This window comes from Sarcophilus harrisii, chromosome 4 (genome assembly GCF_902635505.1).
Source record: "Sarcophilus harrisii chromosome 4, mSarHar1.11, whole genome shotgun sequence".
NCBI classification, from domain to species: domain Eukaryota; kingdom Metazoa; phylum Chordata; class Mammalia; order Dasyuromorphia; family Dasyuridae; genus Sarcophilus; species Sarcophilus harrisii.
In genome coordinates, this window is record NC_045429.1 from 323751296 (window position 1) to 323779128 (window position 27833).

General features: G+C 39.6%; 1 protein-coding gene across 1 annotated transcript; it reads left to right on the forward strand.

Annotated features, from left to right (window-relative positions):
* The first annotated feature begins 1097 nt into the window (after positions 1-1097).
* LOC100932278 (cytochrome b561) lies at positions 1098-25885 on the forward strand. Its single transcript, XM_003768485.3, has 6 exons — positions 1098-1384; positions 18138-18355; positions 21517-21615; positions 21984-22087; positions 22478-22635; positions 22896-25885. The coding sequence occupies exons 2-6, from the start codon at positions 18151-18153 to the stop codon at positions 23086-23088; spliced, it is 759 nt and encodes a 252-aa protein (XP_003768533.1). The 5' UTR covers positions 1098-1384; positions 18138-18150; the 3' UTR covers positions 23089-25885.
* The last annotated feature ends 1948 nt before the right edge of the window (positions 25886-27833 follow it).

Consider the following 27833-nt stretch of genomic DNA (forward strand, 5'->3'; position numbering starts at 1 on the left):
TCAGTTTATTTCCTTCAACCACTTTTCATACCCAGCTGTTTACTCGATTCCTCTCAAATCTCTGCCTTCTCTCCAAGTCATTTTTTTCTGCTTAGTATTGTTCATTCTCATTCATCCCCATCCTTTAATTTAGTACTGGGAGGCCTGGGAGAAAGCTCTGTTTCAATCCTCCCTCCCTCTACTGCCCCAGTCATCTGTCTTTAACACCCCCTTCCCCATCAAAGGACGGAATTGGTAAGGGGTCAGCCATCCATTCTGGCATACACATGCATATGGATCCATAGCTGGGGACCAGTCTCCAATTATCAACAATAATCGACAAAGGCTAGTTTCAGCAGATGGTGTCCAGGATATCAGGGACACAGACTGGATAAAGAGCACAGAAGTGGAAGATTTCCAATGCTCCTGGATCAAGAGTAATTGTCAAAGACTGTCACAGTTACTGTGACTATAGTCCCTAAAATGTAAAATGCCACACAACTTATCTTGCTCAGTGAGATGGGATTCCGAAGGCCCAAGGGGAAAAAGAGAGCGACAAAGGGGATTAACAGTCATGATAAGTGATGAGAGGTAAGGGCAGAGAACAGGGTACCCTCAATTAGATTGTAAGGTCACTTGAGGTCATTCTAATGCATCCTTGAATGTCTGTAAGTTTGCAAATGGTAGGGAGGTGTCAAAGAAAGCAGTCTGAGTTAAATACTTAGACCTAGGAAGGCCTTCGTTCAAACCTGGCCTCACTCACTAGACCCTAGAACAGTCGCTTAACCACTGTCTACCTCAGTTTCCTCATCTGTAAAATGTAAAATGGAATTTTACATCGCAGAGTTGTGGAGAATATAGCGCTAATATTGCTAATATATTATTTATTATTATTATTTACATATTTTATTTAATACTTTAAAATACATAATGACGTTTACAATAATAACAACAATAATAAAGACAAGGGTTCTCGGGACCCAGGAGATGGATGATCGGGGTCCTGGTCTCCTGTTCCGAAATGGCCCAAGGGGAAAGCGAGAGAGAGGAGTGGGCGGTGTGAGAAGGGGAAGAAGAACTCCGCCCTCCTGCCACTTTCCCTTCCGGCCTCTCCCGGGCTCTGCCCGGCCACCTTGCCCAAGCAGCGCAGTTCGGGATCCCGTTGCCAGGACAACGCTAAGGCACCGGGCGGCGCGCGCGCACTCACATAAGCGGCTGGGCGGCTCGCGCAGCCGGCAGAGCAGCTTTAACGCTGACTAGGCAGCGAGGCGGCGAAACTTGAGGGGCGGCGGCCTCGTGCCCAGCTGGTGTCCCTCCAGGTGTCCCACGGGCGCTGCTGGCCCAGTGTTCGTCCGGATTCAGCGTACACTTCCCACCCTCCGCCACCGAGACTGCTCGGGCTCAGGTAGGTGGTGCGAGCCCGGGGCAGGGACAGAGGGAAGCGGGCAGTGCCCAGGTAGTCGGCAGCGGCGGCGGTGGGTAGAGGGGAGCGGCCCTGACGTGGCGGCGCGCTCCTCCCGCTCCGGAGCTGGGCCGGGGCTGACACGGACTCGGCCGCCTAAAGTGAATACGTTCCTGGGGTCCCGGGGGGTGAGTGTCTTCCCACGCTGCCTAGAGCCAACCGCGCGGTCCTGGGCTGCGAGTTTCTTCTTGAATCAAATGCTTTCCTTTCCTCATCACCGGGGCTTGAAGCCTTAAGAAAAACATACCTGCTGTTGGAGGTGGGGCTGCCTTCATATTTTCGGCCATACTCCTTCTGCAGGAACGTGATTCCCAGAGATGTTCCCAAAAGAACCCTCCGCACTTGGGAAGTTCTGAAAACCAACAGGTGGCAGAAATCGAATTCTCTGATAAAAAATAGCTGATATTTATGGGGTCGGACAGTCAGTGTGCATGAATTAGAAACTTACTATGTGTCAGGCACAGTGCTGAGTGCTGGGCATGCAAAGATAAAAATGACTTCCTCCCTCTCCAGGAGCTGATGGAGGAGGCAACACGCAGACACTTACGTACAGACTGTATATTGGATAAATTGGAGATAATCATTAGCAAAGAAAGCACGAGCAGTAAGGAGAGTTGAAAGGCTTCCTGTAGCAGGTGGGATTTGAGCTGGGACTTGGAGGAAACCAGAGATGTTAATTGAGGAGGAAGAGAATTTCGGGTCTAGGGGCCAGCTATAGTGCCCGACTTCTTTTCTCCTCCCAATAAAATCAAGAGCTAAGTGTTCATATATTATCTTCATTTTTCTAGATGGAGAAACTGAGGCTCAGAGAAGTGAAATCACTTGCTCATGGTCACAGTAAGAGGCAGAGGTAGAGTAGAACATTAAGTACTCTAGGTCTGAGGACTTAGATTTGATTCGTGCCTTCTGGTAAGTGTAATTTTGACCAAATCTTTTAACCCTCCTCTTCAACTCGAGAGAGTTGGGTTCACTGGCTTCTGAGGTTTCTTCAGACCCTTCAATTAGAATAAGTGCTGGCACTAGGTGGGCCATGAAGCTTGTAATGCAGTTTCTCTAGATTTCAAGTCTCAGGGTTTCATTTACATTTTACGTTTTGGAGTTTTCTCAGTGGGTGTCCCAGATGAAAGTTGTGAAGTTGTACCTGGAAAGGAGGGGGATGGGCAGACTTACGTATGTTAACTCTGCTGCCGGGTTCGGTTCAGACATCTCTTAAATGCTTCATGTTAAGTGCTTATGATACAAAGACAAGCAAAATCTGACCCAAGAGAATTTATATTGTATTGGTTTGAGTCAATATTTTCATTTTCAATGTCTTAAGCATTTAGGAAAAAAAGTTCCTTCTTAGTACCTCAGTGTCTGAAAGCCAAATCCTCTACTTTCCCATCTTTTCCATAGCAGTCTTGGGGACCTTTATCTGTGATTTTCAGGTAACATTTCCTAGGAGCTCCCTATCTCCCAAAGAAAATACTCACCATTATTATTTATATATTATCTATGTGACATAATTACATCACATTTTATAATATATATTAAGCATTTTCTCATATCTCTCTGAGTCACATAGTGCAGGTGTTATCCTACTTTACAGGTTTCTGTTTTACAGATAAGGAAACTGAGGTTGTCATTGAATTTTCTAAATCAATTCAGCCACTAAGTATCAGTCCTAATTTTTCCTGACTCAGAATTTAGTGTCCATTCTACTGCATTAGGCTTGCTCTTTTTCAGAAAAGCTGATTGTATCTCTGTCATATCTGTTGCAATTCAATTTAATCCCTGCCATTAATGTGGAGAGACTTCTGCAGAGGGAAGAATACATCCCTCAGGGCTTTTTCACCAAGCCTGGCTACTAACATCCCTGCCCTCAATTTCCCTCCACCTGCTGCCTGCTGGTATAACATATGCTTTGTCTCAACTCAAAAAATATGATTAAGTTTGGTTGCCTTTTAATCAAGCACAATAGGGTTGAAAATAGAGGGAGGTTGTTTTTAAATTATTTTCCAGCCCTTGGGGTGACCACTGTTCCTGCTCAATTGTATTAGATGGAGTCTGGTCAGGGCCTGGTGAGATTGACGTGACGTGATATGACTTGAAGCTGCCAGAACTGTTTGTACATCTTCCCCAGCATCATGCTGGTGTTTCAGGCAAAGTTCATGACTGGTAGGAAAGTGAACTGTGAAAGATGCTGAAAAGCTGTTTTTTTTTTAGCTTCCTTTTCTCTTTCTAACACAGAGTTTCGGCTCCTGAAAACTTCTTTCTCTCTCTGCTACCCTGAGAGTTCAGGTGACCTACAAGTGAATGTGGTCAGACTCAATATGTCAGTTAACTTCTACATCTCTCTTTAGTGGATATGAAAACTTAATGGGCAGGGAGGTGTAGGGAAAAGTTACTTTCTTGGGCCTGGGATATTTCTGCCCTATTCCTACATAATACCACCAATAGTTGGGTTTCACATAACACTTTAAGTTTCGCAAAATACTTTACAATGTTATCTCATTTGATCCTCACAACAACTCTCCAAGATAGGTGCTATTTTTTTTAAACCACCAGTCCATTTTACAGTTACCAGAAGGCTTGAATCTTACCTAAGACAGAGTAGGTAAATTACTTGCTCAGAGTTACAGACCTAGTCATTGTTTGAGGTGGAATTTGAACTCTGGTCTTCCTAACTCCAGGTTAGGCATTTTAACCACTGAGTCATCTAGCTGCATGTGGAACTATATGAGTTGGGGCTCCTAGATGCTGGGGCCACAATCATGGCTTACCCTAGCCCAGAAGGTAGTAGAAAATGATGCTTTGTCCATTATCCAGAGAGGGAACTGAAACTTAGTAGCCTAAGATGGGATGGCGTTTCACTTTTTTTTTTTGTGTCCTAGATTCCTTGAGCAGTCTAGGGAAGCCTAGTGATCCTTCCTCAGAATAATGTTTTTAAATATATACATAAGTATTTAGGATTACCAAGAAAACCATTTATATTGAAATAAAGTTATCAAAATATTGCAAAAAAAAAAAAAAACAACAACAACAACCCCTGTACTTAAGGTTAAGAAATTATGCCCCAATAGAACTGGCCTGATTTGAAGATCAATCTTTTATGGTTTTATGCTCAGCAAATATAAGCATTATTGTTATTATTACTACTATGGAAAATAGATATTCCTGAAAGGCCTTATGTGGGTCAGATTTTTGCTTGCAGTCATTTTAATGCACTACAGGAGTTTGCTGAAAGGATAGTACAAGTGAAACCTTCATCTTAAGGTTCGATTTTGAACTTTACAAAATAAAATTGTCCTACTTTATATTTGCCTTCAAGTGAGATCACCTTTAGTGGAAGCCATTAAACATTCTTTATTTGATTTGATGTAGAAGGAATTATTAAATTTATATTGATCTTTTTAGAGGCACTAATAGAATGATCATTGAAAGCAACAGCATTTTCTAACCTGAAGGGTTTTTGTAGCTTTTAATATGTTAACGGTTGCTTATAGTAAATAATAGCTCACATTTTTGTATCTCTTTATGGTTTACAAAGCCCTTTACATTATAATCCTGATTCAGTTCAGTTTACATCTGGCTTCAGACATACTAGTTTTGTGATTCTGGACAACATTCTTTGCCTCAGTTTCCTCATCTGTGAATGGGGATAATAATAGCACCTACTTTCTAGAATTGTTGTGAAGCTCAAACAAGATGATAATTATAAAGCACTTTGCAGATTTTAAAGCAATATATAAATGTAGCAATGATGATATGTGTACTTATTATGTGCTAGGAGAGTGCTAATAAGCATAAGATGGGAGGAAAAATTGGGGGAAGGTAGGAACCAAAATGTACATAGAAAATTAGATACAAAATTTATACAATATAATTTCTGGAGTGAACAGGATCGGCTTCTTGTGGGAGAGGGCACTTGAATCTAACTCTAAAGGAAACTGATACATAGCAATTTTAGTACTTTTTATGTTATATCATAAGAACCTTGAAACAACCTTGGAAAGTAGGGATATTATTATTATTCTCATTTTACAGATGATATTGAGGCTGAAAGAGATTAAGTAATTTACTCTTCACATACAACTGAGTGTAGGATTTAAATTTAGGTCTTTTTATTTCTTAAGACCAAAAATATGTCTTCTTTGCCATCATGGGAGACTGAGTGGGATGAGGAAGAAGAGTGTGTTCCAGGGGTATGGGACAACCTGTACAAAAGTATGGTGTATGGTGTAAAAGAATAGCAGGAAAACTAATTGATAGGAATATAAAATATGTGAAGGAGAGAAATGTGTTGTAAGCCTTGAAAGACAAATGGAGCTAGATTGTAAAAGACTTTTAAAAACAAATAGAGGAGTTTGTATCTCCTTTTGGAAGCAAAAAGGAACCTTGTTGGCCTCCTTTGTTGTTTCTTTCTCTTCTTGAGATCAGGGAATGTTTTTTGCCTCTCTCCTCTCCTCTTCTTCCCCTCTCCCCCCAGTGTTTAGCATGGCACATAGTAGGTGCTTAAATGTTTGTTTATAGAAGATCTGACTATGGTGTCTAAGAGGCTTAACCTTGGAATCAGGAAGACCTGAGTTAAATGTCTGCCTCTGACACATAAGCTTTGTGACCATGGATAAGTCACTTAATTTCCTAAAGCCACATTCTACTCTCATGTAAAATGCCAATAATAATAATAGTGCATATCAAGTGATTTAATATATTCAAAGTATTTTGAAAATATTAAATTATTATATTAGCTATTTGTCAACAAGCATTTATCATGTTACAATCTTCTAGGCACTGTGCTAAGTTGTGGGGATACAAAGAAATGAAGCATGGTCCCTGCCCTTGGTGCTCTCATTTTAAGGAGAGAGACACAAGATATATACATTGGAAATGGAAAATTATCTCAGAGGGGAAGTATTCTCAAATGCCAGACATTTAAGAACAAATAATAGATGAATTGCTGATTTTCTTTGATTAGTGGAGATGGTTTTCACAGTGGGAGTTTTCAACACTGAAATAATATCTTGAATCTCTTCATTATCATCACCATTCACATTTGTATAGCCTTTTCTTCACACACTCCTTTTGAGGTATCCCTGTTTTGTGGATGAAGAATCTGAATTTCAGAGATTATATAGCAAGCAGCCAGAAGTAGAAACTCAGTGTTTTGACGTCACATGTCATGTATCATAGCTGTTTCCTGTTAGACCTAAGCCTAGTTTGCTGTCTTGCTGAGGGCCACATCAATTCTAGCTAACCTGTTAGTAAGGACTGGCAAAATTTTGTTGAATTCAATTTTTAATTTGAACGTGTGCTGCTCTATAACTTTTTTTTAGCTTCTCTGCTTTGTCCATAATTTTTTCTGTCTTCTGGGAAAGCTTATTGATAGCAGCCATTAAACTGCCTCCCAGATTAAAGAGTAAAGAAGGGATGAACATAGCAGAAAGGTGGCAAGGAGTTGGGATAGGCAGTAGATAAAGCTTGAGAAGAATCTATAAGACTGGATTAGATGATTCAGTTTTCAAAAAAATGTTTGAAGACATTTATAGCATGCCTAATCTGTACAAGGCACATGGTAGATGCTGAAAAAATGAAAATATAAAATAATGCAGTCTATAAATTTGAGCATATCATCCTACCCTTCACCCTGTTAAGAAGGTTCTAAAAGCATAATGCCAATTTTAGTGATAAAGATACTGAGGCTTGGAGAGGTTTTGAGCCACTGGAAGAAGTGTGAAGGCACTGGTCAGGGGCTTAGATGAAAACCCTGACTCTTGGTTTCCCTTTCTGGGCTTCAGTTTGTCATCTGTTTTTACATGGGGAATTTAGACTAGATAGCCTCTGAGGTCTCTTAATATTCAATGAGATCCAGTTACAGTGATGATTCAGATTATTCTAATAAAGCTTGAACTACTTGAGACTGAATTCCATATTTTTAGAACAAATCTTTCATCATTACTATCATTGGGTGCAAATAGGTTGTTGTAATGTTCTTGGTGGTTTTCTGGAGGTCTTGGAACAGCCTTCCTTTCAACAGAGTGATCACCACAAGAATAGCCAGGTATTAAGGTCCAAAAATCTTTATTGTGTCTTTCGACTGATGCTCAGCTAGCTTTCTCGCGGCCTTCAGTGGAGAAAATGCAGGAGGCCAGGCCAGCCACCAAAAGACTGATGAAGATGGAAACAAATCTTTCTCTCCTTGGCTCCAAGAGCTTGAGCTCCCACCTCTTTCCACTGTCTTCTCTATCTCTCTCTGAATCTGGCTGAGGCTCCTACCTTATATGCTCTACACTGAGTATAAATCAAACATTATATCACTAGGAAACCATTATTTGTTGTAAGAGTAAATCAATCATGCTGAATTTAGAGAACTAGTAATCACCATACTAAACTAGATAACCATTGTATTTATCAATTCCACTGACTTAACACCTTGTAAGAATCCTTGTTTCAAGTTACAGAATTCTGGCCCATAACAGGTTATATTATATATGAGGTATTAGGTTATCTCTGGAATTCTAAGAATATTAATTTTAAGGGACAGATTTGAAAGTTATTAATTGATTCATCTGGATTAAAAAAATTCCATTTTGATTTTTATTCTTCTATCTTTTTTGTGTATTGGCTCCAAAGAATAAAGTTGTGCTTGACTAAGCTGTTTAGCATGAAAAAAAAAAAAAAAAAACCTCCAAAAGAGTTATTCTGAGACATACTCTTTATCATTTGAGCCATTCCTTTTCCAGAGAAGAACAAAGATAATATAGATTTCCTTTTGGTTTTCTTTTTCTTTTCTTTTCTTTTCTTTTTTTTTTTAGAAATGATCATATTCTGGTCTAGATTCTACTGTCTAAAATTAGGAAAAAATAAAGTGTAGGACAGGGCAGAAAATGAAAGATTGTCATGAAATTTTAGAAGGTAAGATGTGTGTGTGTTTGTGTGTGTGTGTGTGTGTGTGTGTGTGTGTGTTTGTGTATGTATACATATATACACACACACATATATATATATGCAATTAAGTGGTATAATGAATATAGTGCTGGGCCTTGAGTTAAAATCTGGCCTCAGACACTTCTTAGCTATGTGACCCTGGGCAAGCTTCTACTCCTGTTTGCCTCAGTTTCCTCATCTGTAAAATGAGTTGGAGAAGGAAATAACAAATCACTGCAGTATCTTTGCCCTGAAATGGGGTCATGAAGAATGGGACACAACTAAAACAATTGAACAAAAGATTTCTAGATGGAGAGGTCAGCTTTTTTGTAAAAATTCATGAGGCCCTCTCATCTCTTCCAATTGCTTCCACTCAGTACATAGGCCATTTGTTTGGGATCAGGCCCAACTCAGGCTTGTCTTGTGGTTCAGGTTCCAGATTACCACAAAATGAGACAATCACAGAGCATGCAAAGTTTAACAAAAAAGTTTGCTCAACAATCTGGAATTATGTCCCAGAAGTTATCAAACTGTGCAGACCCTTTGATCCAGCGGTGTTACTACTGGGCTTATATCCCAAAGAGATACTAAAGAAGGGAAAGGGAAAGTATGTGACAAAATATTTGTGGCAGCCCTTTTTGTAGTGGCTAGAAACTGGAAAATGAATGGATGCCCATCAATTGGAGAATGGCTGAATAAATTGTGGTATATGAATGTTATGGAATATTATTGTTCTGTAAGAAATGACCAGCAGATGAATACAGAGACGCTTGGAGAGACTTACATGAACTGATGCTAAGTGAAATGAGCAGAACCAGGAGATCATTATACACTTCAACAACATTACTGTATGAGGATGTATTCTGATGGAAGTGGATATCTTCGACAAAGAGAAGATCTAATTCAGTTCCAATTGATCAATGATGAACAGAATCAGCTACACCCAGAGAAGGAACACTGGGAAATAAGTGTGAACTGTTTGCATTTTTGTTTTTCTTCCAGGTTATTTTTACCGTCTGAATCCAATTCTTCTTGTGCAACAAGAGAACTGTATATTGTATCTAGCCTATACTATAACATATTTAACATGTATAAGACTGCCTACCATCGGGGGGGGGGGGGGGGAGAGAGGGAAGGGAAAAATCGGAACAGAAGTGTGTACAAGGAATAATGTTGTAAAAAATTACCCATGCATATGTTCTGTCAATAAAAAGTTACAATAATAAAAAAAAGTTTGCTCAATAGAAAATGTTCCTTAGTAAGCATGTAGAGTTGGTTTAGCTCCCCATGGGAGCATACCTAATTAGAAGGGATTGTTGAGTTGCATGGCAGGGGAGAAGTCCATCAAGTCTGAGACGCTCCAAGTGCTGGGTTGTTAATGCCTTAATGGTGACTGGAAATTGGGTAAATACTTCAAGTTTTAGGTCCCTGGACTAATCGGATATTGAACATGTTTTCCTTGCCTTTTAAATATGACATCTATTTCAAAAGCCTCTTCTACAGATTATTTTTAGTTAATGTTACTGTAGCTTTAAAAGTCAAATGGACTATTTAAGTTTTGCCACATGGGGCTGGCAGTTTTTGAGAAATTGAAAACAAAGAGTTAACAGAGGTAGCTTAAGTAAAACTGGAGAAGAGGGAAAAAAAAGATGAAGAAAAACTTTTCTTGGAGAGTCTAGTTAACTTATTTTATGAAGAAACCTAGATATTTTATATGCAATGAATCTAGGGAAAGATAGTTAAGAATTATGGCTTGAGAGTAACTTATAGATGACAGAGAAAAGAGATGGAGGAGCTTTCTTTCCTGATGGAAATCATCTTGTGAAGAATATGAAGAGAATTCATGAAAAGAATTTGCTTTGCTTGGCATCTTGATTGAACTGAATGTTAAAACTGTTTTCAAAAATAAAGAGAGGTCATCTGTAGTTACACTTATGGTTAGAGATCAATAAATGATTGTTCTCACAGCTAAAATACTAAATATTTACTTATGTCTTTGTCAGTAAACGTACGGTCAAAAACATTAATATTTATTTAATCCTAGAAGATTAGAACTTTTGATATATAAAAATATGCACAACTATGTAAGAGATTTTACCAATTTAAGAAGTAATAATAAATTTATTAGTTGTCATAATAAACTTACCTTTATTTGAATACTTTTATTTTAATAGACTTAAAAATACAAATAAATTGGGGTGGAGACTCAGAGCAAATTTGATTATGATAGAGATATCATTTAGTAATGAATAAGGAGACATAGATTATTAACTAATATGTTAGTAGTTAATAAGGAAATATTCAAACATGCCAGTATTATTGGAGAATTTTGGATATTGAAAATAGATGTGGTAAGAAGTCAAAGAGCAGTTAGAAGGAAGGCCTGCAAATGAGGCTGGTCAAGTCTCAAAACTCAGTGTTAAGACAAAAAATCTTGGGTCACATTTTTTGTGAATTTCCAGGTGTACATCAGGGCCTGCTGTCAAGATATCTGATGAGATTAATAGTAAATGTCACTGCTACCATATTAGATTTTCTTGGTGACAAGGTCCCAAAGATTTTCCAGGAGACTACATCATTTTAATATCCAGTGACATTAAGGCTGTCACTGGATAACCTTGATATTAAAGATGAGGTAAGACTGGTGTAAGAAGCACTGGAAGAAGAGTTTAGTACAGATAAAAAAAGAAAAAAGGCAATAAGAGGTGTAATAGCTTCTTGTTTTTTTAAAATTCATGTTAAATATCTACCGGTCATCCTGCCATCTGGGGGAGGGGGTGGGGAGTAAGAGGTAAAAAATTGGAACAAGAGGTTTGGCAATTGTTAATGCTGTAAAGTTACCCATACATATACCTGTAAATAAAAGGCTATTAAATTAAAAAAAAATAAAATTCATGTTAAATTCTAAGCTTAGAACAAAATAAAACGAGCATTTCCATATATAGTAGAATAGAAAAAGAGAGGATTGTACCTGAAACTGCAGATATCTGTCTAGTTTGCTTTTCTTTTAAAATATAATCAATTCATCATGCAACTTTCAAAAGAGTTCTATATGTCTCCTTCTAGACTGTTCTGTGCATTTAAAAAGTGATCCAGTGACTTTTATTTTCTTCTAAAAGTTTTTTTTTTTATCACCTTGGTACTAGCTCTCATTCTCCTATTCACCCTGAATTGGGGAAAAAAATAGACAAAATAATTGTAACAAATACAAAGCAAAACAGATTTCCACATTAGCTTTATCTAGAATTTGTCTCATTTTGCAGCTTGAGTTGATCAGAGTTCTGTCAGGAGGTAAGTGGCTTGTTTTGTCTTTGTTCTTTTGGAATCATGAATTGTCATTGAATTAATGCAGTGTTCTCAAATTCTTTCAAAGTTGTATTATATTGTTGTATAAATTGTTCTTCTGGTCTTGATTATTTCATTGTACAACAGTTCATTTTGAAACTGTTCCTTTTGTCATTTCTTATGATACAATAGCATTCCATTCTATTCATATATTATAGTTTGTTTGGCCACTGACAGTTAATGGACACCTCCATAGTTTTGAGTTCTTTGCTGTAACAAAAGTGCCATTATGGCTATTTTTGAACATATAGATCCTTTCTTTCATCTTTGTATAGGCTAGGGTAGGCTAGGCTAGGCTAGGATCGGATCGGATCGGATAGGATAGTACCATCCAGCCAAAGGGTCTGCTTAGTTTAGTACTATTTGGTGCATAGTTTCACATTATATTCCAGAATGGCTAAACTACTTCTGAGCTCCACTGGTACATAAGTGTGCCTTTATCATGGCCCTTCCAACAATTGTAATTTTCTGGTTTGGGGCATCTTTGTTGATCTGTTCAGTATGAGGTGAAGTCTTAATTGCATTTTTCTACTTAGTGATTTGGAGCATTTTTTTTTATCATAACTGTTGATAATTCAAATTTGATCATTTATCTATTGGGAGAATGGCTGTTGGCCTAATTTGTTCTTTATATATCTTGGATGTGAAACTTTTATAAAAAAAAAACTTTCTGCAAAGATTTTTATTCTTCACATGTTTCTAATCTTAATTTCATTTTTTTGTACAAAAGTTTTAAAATTTTATGTAATACACATTATTTACTTATCTTATGATTCTCCTACTCCATATTTGATCCTTAACTCTTTACCTTTTCATTGTATGAAAGGTATTTCCTTCCTTCTCTAATTTGTTGTTGGAGTAATCTTTTATATTTTAAGTCATGAATTCATGTGGACCTTATTTTGGTGTGTATGGTGTGAGATATCAGTCTAAACCTAATTTCTGCCTGGAAATCAATCAGGCAAGTTCTTAGCCTGATATGGACATGGTTTGACACCTTCAGTCCAGAGAGTTAAGTCTTTAGAGTTCACCACAAATTTCCTAATATTTTGCTGTAGTGATGAATAGGAGCAGTGCCAGGAATATCAGGGCCATAGCATAGATGATAATACTTTTAGTAGTCAATGACTGTCATTGTAGTTCAGTTATATGTAGTTACCCAGTGGTCTTTTCTTTATCTTCTTTCTCTTTGACCTCTGTAGCCTTTGACACTGCTGATCACTACTCTCTTCTTTCTAGGTTTTTAGTTTACCACTTTCTCCTCCTGGTTCTTGGTTTATCTCTTTAACCAGTCCTCCTCTGTTACTTTTACTGAATCTACTTCCAGAACATTCCCTCTAACTATAGGTATCCCTCAGAGTTTTTGTCTTGTGCCACTTTCTTTTCTTTTTTACTTAGTGATCTCATCAGTTCCCGAGTTTAATTACCTTATCTATGTTGCTATTTCTCAAATCTACCTGTCCTGTCCCAGACTATCTGCCAATCTCCAGTCTCACATATCCAACTACTTTTACAACATATTGAACTGCATATTCAGTAGAGTCTTAGACTCAATATTTCCAAAATGGAACTCATCTTTCCCCAATAAACTCTACTCCCCCCACCCCAAACACACATACATACACACAAATGTCTCTATTACTTAAGAAGACAACACCACCCTTCTAATTCCCTGGTTTGCAACATAGTCATCCTGGATTTCTCACTGTTTCTCAGCTCCCATATCCAATCTGTTGGCAAAGCCTGTCAATTTCACCTTTTAATATTTTTAAAATATGTTCACCTCCTTTCACACTACCATATTCTGGCGCAGGCCTTCATCATCTAACACCTAGATTACTGCGTAGTTTTCTGGGGGAATCCCCCTGCCTCAAATCTCTCCCCACTCCAATCCATTCTCTAGTCAGATATTAAAGTGATTTTCATAAAACACAGGTTTGATCATGTCACCTCCCTATCCAGTAGTCTCCAAATACAAAATGCTGTGGTATTCAGAGCCCTTTATAACCTAGCCCCCTCCTACATATCTAGTCTTTTTATACCTTATCATATATTCTAATCCAGTGACACTGACCTCCTGACTATTCCACACACAGTGTGCTCCAGAAATTCTGGTTATTCTCTATGCCTGGTACTACTGATTTTCTTAGCTTCCTTTTAAGTCCTAACTAAAATCTCATACTTTACTGGAAGCTTTCCTTAATTTTGGTGTCTTCACTCTGTTAATTATTTCCTATTTATTCTGTATATAGCTTTCTTTGTATAGGCTTGTTTGTCCTCTCCTCCTTAGATAGTAAGCTCCTTAGTGGCAAAGACTATTTTGGCCTTTTTTATATCCATAGCACTTAGCACAGTATCTGGTACATTGTAGGTACTTAAACTTAAAATAAAATAAACTTTTAAAAAATAACTTAAAATAAAATAAACTTTAAAAATAAATAAAACTTAAAACAAGCTATTGGGAAGGCAATTGGTTAGAAATCAGAGCTCTCTAATTAGAAATAAAGACAAGAATTTAGAACATAAAAGAGAAATGGTATAAGCTCTGACTGAATAATAGGATTAGATTTATAAATTTATAATAGCCTTAGACCTCAGAAATACAATATTAAAAGAAAAGTTTGACAAAAGGTATTGTTAACCGTTAAAAAACACATGAATATTATGGGATCCAGAGTGACTCAGTTTAAAAACAAATTTACAGAAATTATAAAGAAATTGTAAAGGTAACAAGTGTCTTATAAGAATATGCAAAAAGTAAACTTAATATAATTCTATATGAAATAAAATAAGAATTTTTGAATATATACAACAGAATTCTGTTGGATGACTCCAGATCACTGTCAGAGAAATGCTCCAGAGCATATTGATTAAACTTCAGAATCAATACCAAACACATTTTTACAAGTAACTAGAGAAAGGCCTTCTTAATTCAGGAGAAAGATGTTATGAATAAGTGGGGCCAACCAGTCTTCCTTCAGTGAGGAAGGAGGAGAAATGTAGAATGGGACATAGGAAAGTCTGACCTTAGAAGTGATTAGTGATCATGGTAAAGATAATGATGAGGTTTGAGGTCTCAATTCCTGGTGGTCAAAGTGGCAATAAGAGTGTTGTTAAGAATCCCCTTTAAATCGGCCAGAAGTTTAGAGAATAATTCACTCGTTCCTGAATTATTAGTTGCAAAATGAAAGTTTTTTGTTGGATAGAAATCAGTTTCTAGTGGGAAATGGATTTTTGTCCATTTGAGAATGCTTTCTCAGTGAGTAGAATGGTCCTGTCAGCTGAGTGAGCTATCTAAGTCCATCTGCCAAGACCTTAGTTGTAAGGAACCTGTTATATTGGGTATCTTTAATGGGGGCTGGGATAACCTCAGCAGATCAGAGCAGGTGGGGGGCTGGGACAGATCAGATCAGGATTCCTCAATTGAATGAGAATTTAGAATTTCTGTGGGAGTTGATTCTCTTATCCTGAAAGGTCTGGACTCCTTGGAGCCTGGGAAATCCTGATTAAAGGAGACACAATCTTAGAGTGATAATTTTAAAGGGAACAGTTCTCCTTCCCCTTCAGTAAGACTTAATTTAGGATGCAGAGTAACTCCTCCCATAACTTTTTTAATGAATTGATGTTTCCAAACATGAGGTACAGCAGAAGATATGCTGCCAACATAAACAGAAAATAAATCTTGTATCTAAGAAGTTCTGCCTATGAGGGATATTGATTAAGGAATAATATTAGTAACAGTAGCTAACATTTATTTAGCATTTATCGTGGGCCTGGTACTGTGCTAAAGATAATTGTCTCAAATGATCCTCACAACAATCCTGTAAGGTAGATACAATTATCCTCATTTTACTGATGAGGAAACTGAGAAAAACAGTGAGGCTGAATTTGGATTCAGATTTTCCTGACTAGGACTGGTGCTTTATTAAGTGCCACCTTATTGCTCTTAAAGAGATAAAATAAAAGTATGTGCCACAAATGGGAGTTAAGAATAGATTAGGGAATAGGGATGAGAACAAAATACATGAGTGCTTTTTAGGAAAGGGCACTACAGAAAAATATTACTTAAGCCAAGAGGTTGGTTAAGAGGAAGGGATAATTTTTGAAGCACATATTTAACAGGTTAGGGAAATGAATGGGTTCAAAGAAGAATATAAAATAAAAAGCAAAAGAAAAAAAAGTAAAGTTAAAGAACTTGGGATAGGAGAGGGGCATAGAATGGAGAGATAACTTCAGAATATCGTAAGCAAAACAGATTGCAGAATAGAGTAATGACTTAGAAGAGGAAAGGAATAAAAATCATTGTTAAAGAAATAATGGGAGAAAAATATAAAACAAACAAAATGGCACCTTTTGAATGGGAACATTTAAAAATATACATATTTATCAGCATCATCAATATTTTTACAAACAGATCATGTCCTTGAACATAGAGAAATTATAAATGAAAGAACCAGAAATATTAAACACATCCCCAGTAGAACATAATGCAATAAAATAATATTGGATATAGGGAATATAAGCAAAAGATAAAAATTTAAAGAGAGATTTGATAATGATATCCTATTCAGGACCCACATGAGTGAGTTACAAAACATATAGAAAAAAAGTCAAATTTATGAAAGAAAAGCCCCTTGAAGGATATCGCCCTGTCATTCTGTGTCTGGATAGTGAGATGATGACTCCCAATTGGTGACAAAATAGTAGTATGTTAGCTTGGTAATGGAAGACAGGTGGAAAGTACCTTTTTAAGGCTTGAGTACAAGTTTTCACCCCTTTCCCTCTTCTTTCCTTGCTTTTCCTTCCCACCAGTTTTAAAGCTAATCAGGGGTTATGTTTCTCTAACCATATGAAGCATTATGCCTCTATCTAAGAAACTGGAGTCTACAAAGAAGGCCCATCCTCCCAGACTGCTATAAGCGGTATCATTTAAGGGCAAATCAATTCCCATTGATCTTTTGGGGAGTGGCATCCTCATTCAGGAAACTCTAAAGCTTTCAAAGTGATTTTCCTTCAATTGGGAGATATGGGCCTGGTATTTATAAGTATCTAGGCCTGAGGGCATTGGCTTTCTTTTCAACTGGGAACTTGAGTCTCAGATTTCCTATTAAAGAGCATTTTTAAACTCATTTCTTTGCAGAATGTCCAAAGTCTTGTCAAGGAACCTCTCCTTGCCATAGCTGCCTGTCAGGACTCCTGCCCATTGTGAAAAGACCCTCTTCTCAGGGAAAAACCTTTTGTTATTTCTTTGCTAGTGAGGAAGTCAGTCTCCTAACAAAGCTGACTTCTGCAGTGCCAATAAAATTCCCTTTTTGCCATTAATATTTCGGGTTTGTGAATTCTTTCACTAAGGATCTGTGCCTCCTACCAAAAGGGGATTCCCACAACTCTCTACACTGCCACTAGAAACAGCATCAATCTTATATTTATATAGAACTCTGCAATGACAAAAGCACTTAACATCTCTTCTCTTGTGACCTTGAGCTCTGAGTGAACTCCAAGTAGTTTCTCTTATATGAAACCCATACCAGCCTAATTTGTTCTTCCCCTCCCCCTATCCGGCTGAAAGCTGGAGTTTTGCCGCATTCCCAAATCATCCTGTATTTAGCTCAACCATTGGCTTACAGTAGTATTGTTAGGTCTAGTAACTCTGCCAGGACCCTAGGCAAAACTGCAAAGTTTGTTTTTGTAGCTTGAATCCACTTCCCTTTGTGTACTTCCTCTCATAGTCTTGCAGTAGATACTCACTACCCAATCTCAATAATCTTGGAGTCTGAACTTCAGTTTCCTGATCTGTAAAATCATAATATCTTAATTTTTGGAAGAAACTCTCAGAAGTTACCTGGTCCAATCTGTACCTGAGTAATAACAACAGTTTACATTTACTTTGTTTTACAGAGTACCTTCCTTCACTTCAACTTTGTGAGGAGGAATATTTCTATTTTTATTTCCATATTTCCATTTCCAGTTGAGAAAAGTGATGCTCACAGTGCCACTTGTTTATGTCATGTGTGTTGCCCCTGGCAAATGGCAGAACTCAGATTTGAACTCTCCAAATGCTGTGCTTTTTGCTACACTGGCCTCTTGGGAGATACTTGTAGTAATACTTGTAGCTCTTGTTGGATTCATGGTGGTCACCTTCATCTAGGCTCACAGACAGAAGTGGAAAGTTTTGGATCTTGTTCTACCAATAATTTGCTGTATGATCTTGAACTAATAATGTCACTTCTCTGGAACTCAGTTTCCTCAACCTGTAAGATGAGGGGGATTGGAGTAGATGATCTTTATGGTTCCTTTCAGCTCTTGAGCTGAGAAACTCCTGGTTTCTCAAGATGGTGGCTCTTTCCTTGAGGCACTGGGAGGAAGTGGTAATGGGAAGCAGGGGAACTAGATCTGTTTGGAGGTTGGGGGCTGCCTTTCTGAGTTCTTTTCCTTTTGGTTACAGTGTAAAGTCCAGGATGGAGGCCACTGGAGGCCTGGTGTCCACTCCCAAAGCACTGCCCTACTTTGTGGCTCTGTCCCAGATTCTGGGCCTAACTGTGGTGGCTGTGACTGGGGCATGGCTTGGCTTGTACCGCGGTGGCCTTGCCTGGGAGAGTTCCCTGCAGTTCAATGTGCATCCACTCTGCATGGTCATAGGCATGGTCTTCCTGCAGGGAGATGGTGAGTTCTGGCTGGCTTAATGCTGGGGGGAGGTGGCTCAAGGTCATCCACTGATTTTTGTGGGGGTAGACACCATTGCCACCTGAATCTGGGGAGAACCATCCTTTTTCTGCCTCTAGTTTCTGGGTATACCTGAGGATTGTTTGGGAAAATGCCTTCTGTTTGGGGAACAGCAAAGGGGTTGGCTCTGGAGGCTGGCTACACTATCTCAAGAGTGATACTGTCTTTAAGACAGACTCAAGTCACCCAGAGTAGGATAGCCCAGATGTTTGGGATGTTAGGAATATTAGAAACCAAAATCAGGAGGGGAAGCTTTGTCTCTTAGTTCAAAGGGGGAAAGAGGAGGTGTACACACTATATGTGGATGGGTATACAATTACTAAGGTACTGAGAACCTCAGTTTTCTTCATAGATAAGCAGTAATGTTATGTTTGCTAGGAAGGAATTGTAGGATGATGGCTGTAAATTGAGGCCATTTCCCTCAAAAGTCTCCTTCTTTGGGAGTAAAGAAAAGGAAATTGATTCTTCTGGAAGAACTGGTCCCATAGAGTAGGTTCTCAAGGTAGCATTTAGAGCTAAAATATGGCCCAACAAATAGAATTATTTTCCTGTGGGATAAAATGCTGCAGCCTTTATTCTCTTTCCCACTTGTTTACTCTGATAAATGAGAGCTGATAATTGCTCTTTTCCTTTACTGAGGCCTGGGAAATTAATCCAGAATTGTCCCTGGCCACAGGCACTATTCTTCAGAGTCTTAATAATAAGCTAAATTCTAAAGGGACCAGGTAGCTTGGAATAATTTGGTTATCTAGAAAATCCCTTTATTAGATCATACTCTTGTTATTCTGCTTTCTCTCTCCTAAATCTTGTTCTTAGCAGAACCTCCAGTGCTTGCATCCCCTGTATTCTCTCAAGCTTCCCTCTAACTTCCCTTCTCTATCTCGATTATCTCCTACTCTCCAACCCTTTATCCTATTATATTATATTTGCTCTATCTGCCTCTTCAAATGCTGTAGGAAATCATTCAGTGGAACCAATTGTGTCCACTACTGAGGAGGTAAATTATGAATATCTTTAAAAAACCTGGGCTTTGGCAAATGATGAGCAGCAAATAAGACAGAGTCTGCTCAGATTTGTCTTTGTGCTTTCCATGATGCTCAGTATTCATCTCATCCTTTGCTGCCCCCTGTTCTTTTAACTTTTACAGGGTCTTTTCTACTGAGTCCCATTTTCTCATTATGTGGCCAAAATACTTAATGCTTCACCTTTAGTATTTAACCTTCAAGCAAATAGCCTGAATTTATTTCTTTAAGTATTGATTGATTTGCCCTCTTTTACCCAGAGACTGACTTCTATAGTGGCAGATCTATGGAAGAAGGAGTTTTGCACTGAGAATACAGTTCTCAGTGGACAGAAAGTCCTGGCAGCTGAATGAGCCACCAAGGTCCATCTGCAAAGACTTTAGTTGATAGACGCTTATTATATTGGATATCTTGGTGGGGGTTGGGAAGCCCTAGCAAATCAGAACCAGTGGGGGCTGGACAACCCAAGCAAGTCAGTATGAGGGCTGGGACAATGGAAGCAGAGGAGAACCAGTGGGGGCTGGGACAAGCCTGGATCTCCTATTGGAATTCAAAGGGATGCTTTTTGACCAGGATTTATGATTCAAAGGCTCTGGCATCCTGGAAAGACAACCTGTCTGGGGAGGATATGCCTCAGCCAGGAGGGGCTGGGAATCTGAAAGGAATCACAGATCAATAGGAAATATAATTTCTTAAAGGGACCCCAACCCGCTTCAAGACCACCAAAGCCATACTGAAGGGTGAACACACTTATGCTCTTCTTTGTATAAGTGCTCTACTTCCTTTGTCAAAAACTACTATCTCTCTATATAAATCTGACTTTTCCTCATTCTTTGTCTCTTTGTCCTCAGCCCTCCAAAACCTATTCTTTGCTCTCATTAGGAATTCTATTCCCCACATCTTTCTTCACGCCTACTCTGACTGCACTTTAGTCCCTTCCCAGTTTCATTTGGATTATTGCAATAAAGGCCTAATTGATTTCCCTTCCTTGAGTTTCTTCCCTCTCCAATCCATTGTTCATGTAGCTGTCAGAGTAAATTTCCTAAAACATGAGTTTGATTATATTACATTTCTACCCAATAAATCCCAGGAGCTCCCTGTAGCCTCTGGATGAAAGAGAAACTCCTCTCTTTGGCATTTAAAGCCCTTCACAACCTGGTCCCAAACTACCTATCTTACTTAATGTCACAACTCCTGCACACAATGGTTCAGTTAAATTGGCCTTCTCTTTGTGCCTTTCCACTGGCCTTGCTCCAAGTCTGGACATGCCCCTCCCCTCTTCTCTCTTTCTCTCCCTCCCTCTCTCTTCCCCCCCCCCCCCCCCCTTGAAATTCCCTGTTTCCCTTAAAACTCAGTTCAGTCACTTTCTTCTGAAGTCTTCCTTTCTGCTGCTAGACTGCCCCCTCCCCATTATCTTTACCAGGTACTTAGATATGTATGTGTGTGTATACATAGGCAATATATGTATGCACACATACACATATATATTTTTAGGGAATAAAAGTTATTTTATTTGTCTGTGGAGGGTAAGTAGATATTAAGGGGAACAGCCCTTTCAAAAAAAATTTTTTTTTTGGTTAGAGATAAACAGCTGGAAGATGCATATATCTGAAGGCAAAAGAGATTTCTGAATGATTTATGGGTTGGATCTGGTTATGACCTGGTTGTTTTTTTTTTTGTTTTTTTTGTTTTTTTTGTTTTTTTTTTTTTTTTTTGCCAGAGCAATTGGGGATAAGTGACTTGGCCAGGGTCACACATCTAGTAAATATCTGAGGCCAGATTTGAACTCAGGTCCTCCCGACTTCAGAGCAGGTGCTCTACCCACTGCCACCCGAGCTGCCCCTATAACCTGTTGGTTTTATCTATTTACTAGGAGAAATGGATAAGTGCTCAAAACCATCAGACTCCCTTCTTCTGTTTGGGGGAGGTTCTGGGTTTAATTGTTAGGCAGAATGACCCGCACAGGTTTCATTAGGTAGATGGATAAGGAGAGAGGAAAGAACGTCCAGTGTGTGATGGAAAGGTAGGCAGCAGGAAACTTACAGATATACTTTTGCCCTTTTTTTCTCCCCTCACAAGCCCTACTAGTTTATCGGGTGTTCAGGAATGAGACCAAGCGAACCACAAAGATCCTGCATGGGCTGCTACACATCTTTGCCCTTATCATCGCTTTGGTTGGTAAGTTCCTTAATGTTTCCTTTCCCTCTGAGAGATGTTGACTGGCTGTCCATGCCCTCTTTTTGCCTCTGGTTTCTAGATCTGAGGTGGTGGATACTTTCCTAAACTGCATTAGGCCACTCTGGAAGCAGATTTTTACCTCAGTGCCAGTACTCCACGGACACCACTTATTACTTATGTTAACACATTAATAATTCCTTATTCCAAATGTTAACACATTTGGGAGGAGAGGGCAGGATGAGAATAAATCCTGAGAGCTCCAAATGGCCCTGTTTGGTCTCTAGTGTTTTCTTCTTCCCCTTTCCCCTATACTCTCCTAAAAAAAAGTACCTAACCTGGTATTCTCTTGTCCTTCCACTTCTTTTCAGGACTTGTGGCTGTGTTCGATTATCACAGTAAAATGAACTATGCTGACTTATATAGTCTGCATAGTTGGTGTGGGCTGCTCATCTTTATCCTCTATTTCGCACAGGTGAGTCCTCTCTGCCCCAGGGAGCCCTAGAGGGATTCAAGCAGCTGCCCAAAGGGCAGGAGCCTGACAGGTCTCAAGGATCCCTAGTGGTGCACAGCCAGAGGTCCCAGAAAGGGCTGGGCTGGCCTGCTGGGTCTGGCCCGAGATTGGACAGATTTAGGTGCCCTCTGGCAGCCACCCAGCTCACGGCCTGCCCAGGCTTTGGTGTATGGCACTTGGAGCAGGACTGTGATGTAGGCAAACTTTGAGCACTTGGGCTTGGCTACAGTCTTTCAAGATGGGTTTAGCAGTGACTTAAAAAACACCAAACCGGGCACCACAAATGGCCATGCGGGCACATAGGGAATCCTTATTTTGTGTGGGTCTGACACTTCTCTGCATTTCTTCCAGTGGCTCTTGGGCTTCAGCTTTTTCCTGTTCCCTGGAGCATCGTTTTCCCTTCGAAACCAGTATCGCCCACAGCACATCTTCTTCGGCGCCACACTCTTCGTTCTTTCTGTGGGCACGACCCTGCTGGGCATCAAGGAGGCGTTGCTGCTGGGGCTCTCGTGAGTGACTTGGGACTGCTGGTGGGGGGCCCCTGACCCCTTGCCTGCCCCAGGAAGCAGCATCCTTTGCTTTTGGTCTCATTAGGTGATTTCGCTCAGTCAGTTTCTCATCAGAGCAGGATCAGGCGGCAGCTCAGGCCCACGGGTTTCATGGCTGCCTTGGGGTAGCTGGCTTGATATTCCCCTCGTGTTGATCTGATCTTGGCTGAGGACGTGTGTGTTGTGAGACATCCCTTCTCCATTCTCTCTCTGCCCTGCAGGAAGAAGTACAGTATGTTCCAGCCCGAGGGCATCTTGGCTAACGTATTGGGCCTGCTGCTGATCTGCTTTGCTGTGGTCGTGCTCTACATCCTGACCAGAGAGGGCTGGGTTCGGCCTCCTCGGGCTGAGGAGCAAGCGCTGTCCATGGACTTTAAGACCTTGACGGAAGGGGATAGCCCCGGCTCTCAGTGATGGCCGGATCTAGCCATGATGGGGTGGGAAGTGGGGATGTGGTGAGCAATCGCTTCAGTTCCATGTGGGTGTTGGAACATGTCTTTATTCCCTCCTCCCTGCTGTGCCATCCCACCATCCCTTTGAGAAATTTCAGAGTACCACTGAGGCTATTCCTGGGCAGTAGCAAGATGCTAAGGAAAAAGTGCCCTCCAATTGATAGTGGGGATCAGCCAGTGGGGTAGTCTGTGTTTATCTACCCTGGCTGCTGGAGGCTCAGCCTGTCTTTCCTAGCCTTTCCTTTGTAGTTTTGCTTTCCTTTTCCATACCTTGCTTCTCAGCAAAATTAGTAGCACGCACTTCTCGTGCAGCTCTTCCTTCCCTCTCCAAAGCTGGCCCAGGAGCAGGGGGCCTCCCGACAGAGGATGAAGAATCCTAAAAGAGACTCACCAGTCAGAAAGGTGGTTCAGCATTTAGGTGCTCATGTAACAGGTCTTTTAGAGCTGAAAGGGAAACAGCATCATTTTACAGATGGGGAAAGTGAGATTTAGCATTGAAGTAATTTACCTAAAGTCATCTAATTTTTTTGTACAGTTATTATGCCATATGATTGGCTCATCTGGTAGGTTTAAAGCAATGGGTCTAAAACTTTTTGATCACAGAACTCCATCACTCTCTTAAAAATGGTTGAGGACCACCTAAAGAGCTTTTGTTTATGTGGGTCATTTTTGTAATAGTTAGAAATATATTAAAAATTAAAATCCTTTGTTATTATGAATATCTCATATCATTAGACCTCACAGACCCCCTAAAAGAGTCTCAGGGTCCACACTTTGAGAACCCCTTCTCTAAAATAAACAGATATTTTCAAGAAAAGTTCCCAGTTAGGGAACTCTGTTTGGCTTCTGGTTTCCTTGGCTAAAAACCCTGACTTCAGGAGAAGCTGAAGCATTCTGTATTTCTTAGAGAGGTTGCTTACAGATGCCGGGCTTGGCATTGAGGACAATAAAGAGAGAGGGTACTCTGCTGTCTGGACTCTGAGAAAAAGCACTAAGGGTCTCAGGTATTGCAAATCAGGCACCGAAGCCCATTCTCAGTGGTCACACCAAAGTCCAAGCAAACATTCAGCTATTCCAAACAAAGCATTAGCCTTTGGCAGGGAAAACAATTGAGATCCTATGGAAACCGTTTGTGTTTAGAGTCCAAGTATGACCTTGACCCAACCCCAGAACTGCTATGGTAATGGGAGGGCATCATGATGTATTTCATTTTACTCAGGACCATTAAGCTCCTGAAGTATATCTTTCTCTACTAAGAAAAGATAGGTTTAATAGGGTGTGAGTCCTAGTTTCAGGACTGTTTTCTCATGCTGAGTAGTATAGTTTTCTTGTAGCTTACTTGAGCCTGACTTAGGAAGATGCTAAGGCTCTCTTCTTTCTCCTTTAGTTTGGATCTTGGGAATCCTGGTCCTGGGGAAGAGGCTCTTTGCCAAATAAGCTTGACACTGCCCTGAAAAGGGAGGTTGGAGTTATAAAGCCCTTCATCTTGAATGAATAGAACACAAGGTCTGGCCCTGCTTCATTCACCCTGTGAGCAAAGCTCCTGCCAAGGTGATTTCAGTTAAAACTGGACTGGCTTCTGCCAGAAGGTCACTAAGTTTCTGTCCTCTAGCTGGGGTCTCTGGAAGCAGTGGGGACAAAGTCAAAATCACATTAGTCTTAAGTGTACAAGCCCAGGTTTTAAAGCTGATGTTCCATGCTGAAAGCATGTTATGCTGGAATCTGACTCGCTGTTTGGCATTATTCCAAAAATAACATGATGAGAGCATTAGTCTTGTATTCTCTGGTCTTGGTAGATGGTTCCCCTCTCCCCCAGCCTTTTTCCCTGTTTGTCTGTGGTTTGACCCATACATTGCAATGTGTGGATGCTTGTATTAATAAATCTTTGAGGTGGATAGACTTGGGTACTTCATTTAATGAAGAAATTGTCTCCAGTAGCTGTACAGCTAGTATTACCTTTAAGAGAAGAAGCAAGCAGTGCTCCTTTTTGTTCAGATTTCCATTAAAAAGAAATATTTTTCCATAGGCAGGAGTATGCGGAGGAATATTTTCCCAAATAAATGAGTCATTCGTTGGGGCCTGCAGCTATTCAGTGCTCCCTCTCCCCCACCACTGTAGCAGGGCTTGCATGTGGGCTTCTTCTTGGGGTGCATGCCTTTTTTTCTTCTAGACCCTGCATTGATATATCTTAGGCACGATGTCTAGCTTTTACAATCACCTGGCACATCTGGACACCCAAATTCTATATGAAATTGTTACACCTTGGACAAATTGGCAAAATATAATATAATCATGTTAGCTAGAACAACAATTCATAGGAAAATGTAGCTTTTGGCTAATAGCTTTTGCTAAGTTATATTTTTCTTTCAAAGAAACTTTAAAAGAGCAAAATCAATCAGGAGGTTCTCAGAGTCAGAAAAATTCTAGAGTAATTCTCACAGGAAACGTTTGTCTCACTCTCCTCTCTCCCCCCAAAAAACCAACCAAAAAATACCCAACCTTTTATTTTGCTAGTGGTCAGTCTTCTGTGAAATATGTTTGTGTTGATGTAGAAAATATATGATTCAATAAATGTATACAGCAAATCTATTGTCTAGTACCTTCAATTTACTATAGCACTAAGGGATCTATTGTTTCCAGGTCCATATGTCATTGGGGATAAGAGAAATAAAGTTTTGGGAATGTAAGGGAAACAGTTAATGCTATTTGTCAGGACATCAGGGACTGAGGTGGCTCCGCAGGTTACCTAATCTTCCCCCTTCCACCCACCTTATTACTGAAGCAGGACAACTCCCCTTGAGTAAGAACTATGGCTTTCTGGAAGTCTAAGTTGATTGTCTCATGGATGTGAGTTCTGCAAGATGTTGATAAGATTATTGGCCATAAGTGTTGCCCAGTGTTCAAACTACATTTTCCTTCTGATGATCACTATATTGAGGGGTAACTGTTTGGCCACACACTACTTTTTGAGTGGATGGCATTCCTGAAAAGCACTCTTCAGTGATTTTAATAAAGAGTTTATAAATTTAAAGGTAACTACAATGAACATTTTTGTGGAGGATGAGCATCCTCCATCTTCTAAATTTTACTTTTTTCAGGGGCGTTCTGATTCTGGTGTTTTCCAAGCAGAACACACCTAGTATGAAGTAAAATTAGAGAGGACTTTCCTTGGTTTTATTCTCCATGGATACTTTTTCTTCTTCTTCTTAGACCTTAGCCAGTGGTCCTCAAACTTTTGTTCTCAATATCTTTATCCTATTAAAAATGATTGAGGATCTGTCCAAAGAATTTTTGTTTATGTAGGTTATAGTTATAGATATTAATCACATTAAAAATAAAAACCAATTATGAATTTGTAGACTCTCTGAAAGGATTTCAGAGATTCCGAGGATGCTCTGGACCAGACCACCTTAGACCTTCTTCTAAATGATAAGTCACTTTCTAGGTCTCAGATTTCTGTTCAGGGCAAGGAAAGGGTGGACCAGACAATTTCTTTAGCTCATTATGGATCTGAAACAATGAATCTAAGGAGCAAGTAGTTTATTACTTTCGGCTTTTTAATTCCCTGTCTTTCAGACACGTTTTTGATCTCATCATCAACTCAACTCTAGGCCTTTAGATGTACTCATCATCCTGCACTTTCATATCCATATTGATACCACCTTACCTTCAACAGTTGTTCGAGGCTTCCTTTCCTTCTAAGTGCACTTAGAGTGCATTTGGACACAAGGGTAGATACTTGATTAACCTTCATTTGGATTTCGTAGAATCATAGGATATCAGAGCTGGAAGGAATCTTAGATATTCTCTAGTCCACTCCTTATAGATGAGAAAATTGAGACTCAGAGAAAGGGTAAGTGATGTGCTTATAAAGATTACCCCAAGATTCAGTTGCTTTGCTGTGTTTGTATGTGTCCATCATTTTTTCTTAGGGAACCAGTCACGTGGGAATGCCCATCACCAATTTCTGTGACTAGGATCATCTTTTTCATTGTAAGTATAAAGGAAAGAATATCAGACTCAGTTGGAAGCCTGGGGTTTAAGCCCTCATTTGCTAGCTGAGTCTCAGTTTCTCCCTTATGGAGTTATTGTGAGACAAATCTCTTTATGAGCCTTAAGATTCTACTCAAGTACAAGTTATTCTTATGAGAAGAATCTAATGGAGGAGACTGTTCAATATTGGACTGACTCATTTTCAGTTCAAATTGGAGAACTTTGAAAGTGTTGAATCAGTGAGGAGGTAGTGTGGGACAATTACCTTTTCAGGAACCGGGGCCTTTCCTTTTAGCAATCACCACTTTTTTCTTCCCTCCAAACACTGCATTTCTTAAGGCTTCTGGGCTTGAACTACTGGGCTTTAGCCAAACAACCAAGGCTTTAAATTGCTCATTGTGATGTTATTCTTTGAAGCTTATCAGTTTTTCTTTTTTATTGAAATAGCTGGTATAGATTCTGTAGCCCTCCACTACAAGCTCCCCTCACTCCCAGTCCTTTATGGATATTTCTTGTTGTGCTGTCTTGGATGGTTTGGCACACCCTGAATCTTGTATACTTTAGGACCTTCCTGTTACTCTAGGTTTCAATTGTTTGGGGAAATGGTGTGGCTACACCAGCCCCTGAGTTTCTTTAGCACAGCCAGAAGTTATACATGAAGTCCCTTAATAGACAAAGAGTGAGCAGGAATACCAACAGAGCCAGTGCCTTTTT

Bases quoted from the DNA above. Each gene is read 5' to 3' on its own strand.
- LOC100932278 (XM_003768485.3), top strand. From the start codon at position 18,151: ATGGAGGCCACTGGAGGCCTGGTGTCCACTCCCAAAGCACTGCCCTAC. The intron at 22,088-22,477 runs GTGAGTCCTCTC...CATTTCTTCCAG, and splicing joins TTATCCTCTATTTCGCACAG to TGGCTCTTGGGCTTCAGCTT. The intron at 22,636-22,895 runs GTGAGTGACTTG...TCTGCCCTGCAG, and splicing joins GCGTTGCTGCTGGGGCTCTC to GAAGAAGTACAGTATGTTCC.